The sequence below is a fragment of the Corticium candelabrum genome, chromosome 12 (genome assembly GCF_963422355.1).
Source record: "Corticium candelabrum chromosome 12, ooCorCand1.1, whole genome shotgun sequence".
Classification (NCBI taxonomy): domain Eukaryota; kingdom Metazoa; phylum Porifera; class Homoscleromorpha; order Homosclerophorida; family Plakinidae; genus Corticium; species Corticium candelabrum.
The window spans coordinates 1,490,001-1,492,500 of NC_085096.1; the positions used below are offsets into that span (position 1 = coordinate 1,490,001).

At 41.4% G+C, this 2,500-nt stretch overlaps 1 protein-coding gene across 1 annotated transcript in view; it reads left to right on the plus strand.

Moving 5' to 3' along the window:
• LOC134187829 (fibroblast growth factor receptor 4-like) overlaps positions 1-1,842 on the plus strand; it is an 8,420-nt gene extending 6,578 nt beyond the window's left edge. Inside the window, exons 16-17 of the mRNA XM_062655993.1 lie at positions 779-989; positions 1,709-1,842. Coding sequence (XP_062511977.1) covers positions 779-989; positions 1,709-1,716 — 219 coding nt within the window. The 3' untranslated portion in view covers positions 1,717-1,842. The remainder of the gene's footprint in view (positions 1-778; positions 990-1,708) is intronic.
• The last annotated feature ends 658 nt before the right edge of the window (positions 1,843-2,500 follow it).

Consider the following 2,500-nt stretch of genomic DNA (forward strand, 5'->3'; position numbering starts at 1 on the left):
TCCCTCCAATGTTTAAATAGTGGAATGACTCAGGTCAGACTGTGAGTGAGAAGTTTAGAGTCCTGGGATTTCGTTTACTTGCCAGAACAATCAATATCATTATTTGATATCAATGAAATATATGTAAAAGTCATAAACATCTTGACAACTAAAAATTTTGTGAGGTTGCCAAGGTGACGACTACATCTGCCATTGAATTTCGAACACTGAAACTGGACTACTTCTTATAGTCCCAAGAGAAAGACCTATAAAACAGAATATCTCGATGCAAGGGCTTAGTAATTGTTTAATTTGGATTAATTAATTTTGGAACTTTGTTAAAGTCACGTGACTTTGCGAGAGCGCACTCAAACTATTAGGGAGCTCGACTTCCGGTATGTGACAATATTTCGCCGATGTGTGGTAGACTATGTCTGTCACGCTCAGGAATGTGCCACGCTCGTAATATGGTGCAAGTTACGTATACTATTTGCGCATGCGTTAAACGGTTTGGTCGTTCATGGCAATGACAATGGACAAACCGCCAATCACGGCCGTCAATGTTCGTGAAGAGTTTTTACCAGAACAGTCTAATTCACGTTTGTAAGTATCAAACCTTTAGATCTGCATCTGCTAATGCGGTTTAGCGTACTATCTCTATACGGGAACCTATGTCTATACGGGTACCTAACATGCTGGGAGCGACATGTATATCCCGTATGTATTGCTACTGGCCGTTCGTGTAATGAAGAGAAAATTTCTAAAATAATTAAAATATCTTCCCTCTTGTACACTGTAGACGTCGTTCAAAGTAAGGACTGCGTCTTTGTCGTGTCGCATGTCCATAACCGACATCAAATGCGCTGAAGATATTACCGAACTAGAGAGGGATGCCATCGAGGACATACTGCATTCGAATTTCGTTCCCTTCAAGTCGACTCAAGATTTCGGTGAACTGGCAAACGAATTATTTCGGCTATGGAAAGAGACACAACAGCAAGATCTAGAGTGTAAGAATCCATTGCAGATTGTGGTATTAGGGATGCTTATCATCCAATAATTTTTAATTTAAATTTTTTAAGTTTATTGACAGACGAATGGACAGAAAGACAGGCAGAGACAAGCAGACAGACTAACAAACAGACAGACAGAGTCAGACAAACAGGCAGGGAGACAGACAGACAAATGGACAGACGGACAGACAGTCAAACATGCATGCAGGCACTGAGGCAGACAGACGGACAAATGGACAGACAGACAGACAGGCACTGAGGCAGACAGACAAATAGACAGACAGACAGACATGTGGACAGACAACATGTAGGCACTAAGACAGGCAGACAGGCAGGCAAACAGACAGACAGACAAATGGACAAACAGACAGACAGACAGACAGACACTGATGCAGACAAATAAATGGACAGGCATGCAGACAGAGACAGACAGACAGACAGACAATGGATTGACAGACAGACAGACAGGCAAATGGACAGACAGACACAGACTGAGAGACAGACAGATAGACAGACAGACAGACAGACACAGATAAACAGACAAAGAGACAGACAGAAAGTTTCCACCGAAGTGGGAATGTCTAGTTAAACCATTTTTTATTTCAATTTGCGCACAACAGTCATCGCTCATTTAACACATAAATAAACTTAATTAATTTAATTAATCAGCAAAGGGTCTGTATATTTTATAAACATTTTCGGTTGTGCACTTTTAGGTGACTGAGAACTGGAATTCTACGTGAGACGATGAGTGTATCTTTTATAATTTCAACGATTAGATCAAATATTCGATTGATTTCTGTCTGTATGACGTATGTAATTGTGTCTTTTTATTCAATCGCTTTTGATATGATAACACACGTTTGTAACAGTTGGCCATGGGGTATATATATATATATATATATATATATATATATATATATATATATATCGGTGAAGAAGCATAGCCTCGGTCTCTCACCCCTGTATAGCGCTGACTTTGTATCGGCGCTGCACGGGTCTGGGAGGCCGAGGCTATGTATGTCAGTAGACGGGGTGACATTTAAAAGCAAATATTAATTAACGATTTGCTATAAAAACGTGGACGTATTGCTTTCGAGTCTCGCGTAGCCAGACCATCTCCGCCTACATCCTTCCGGTGAGAGATAGTCTGGGAAAATGCCTAGATATACAATTCTTGTTCTGCGCTCCCCACGAATCATGGAGGATAAAGACCTCTTTATAGATAGCAGGAGGTCTACGTAGGTGTCACGCAATCGCATTCCGCTAATTTCGCTTGTGTTGATTACGGTGCCCGTGAACGTACAGTAGCTACCTAGATATTCTTTCTTCGACCTGTAGACCTGGAACTACTGTCTTGTTGCAGGAGGGGCGTACGGTTTGTGGCCAAATTGTCCGCAAGGTTATGCTTCTTCACCGATTGACGTCTGATTAATTAATATTTCTATATCTGTTGTTGTGATCTTGTGCGTCTGACGTAAGGTGGGCTTCAACCCCTCCCACGCAAA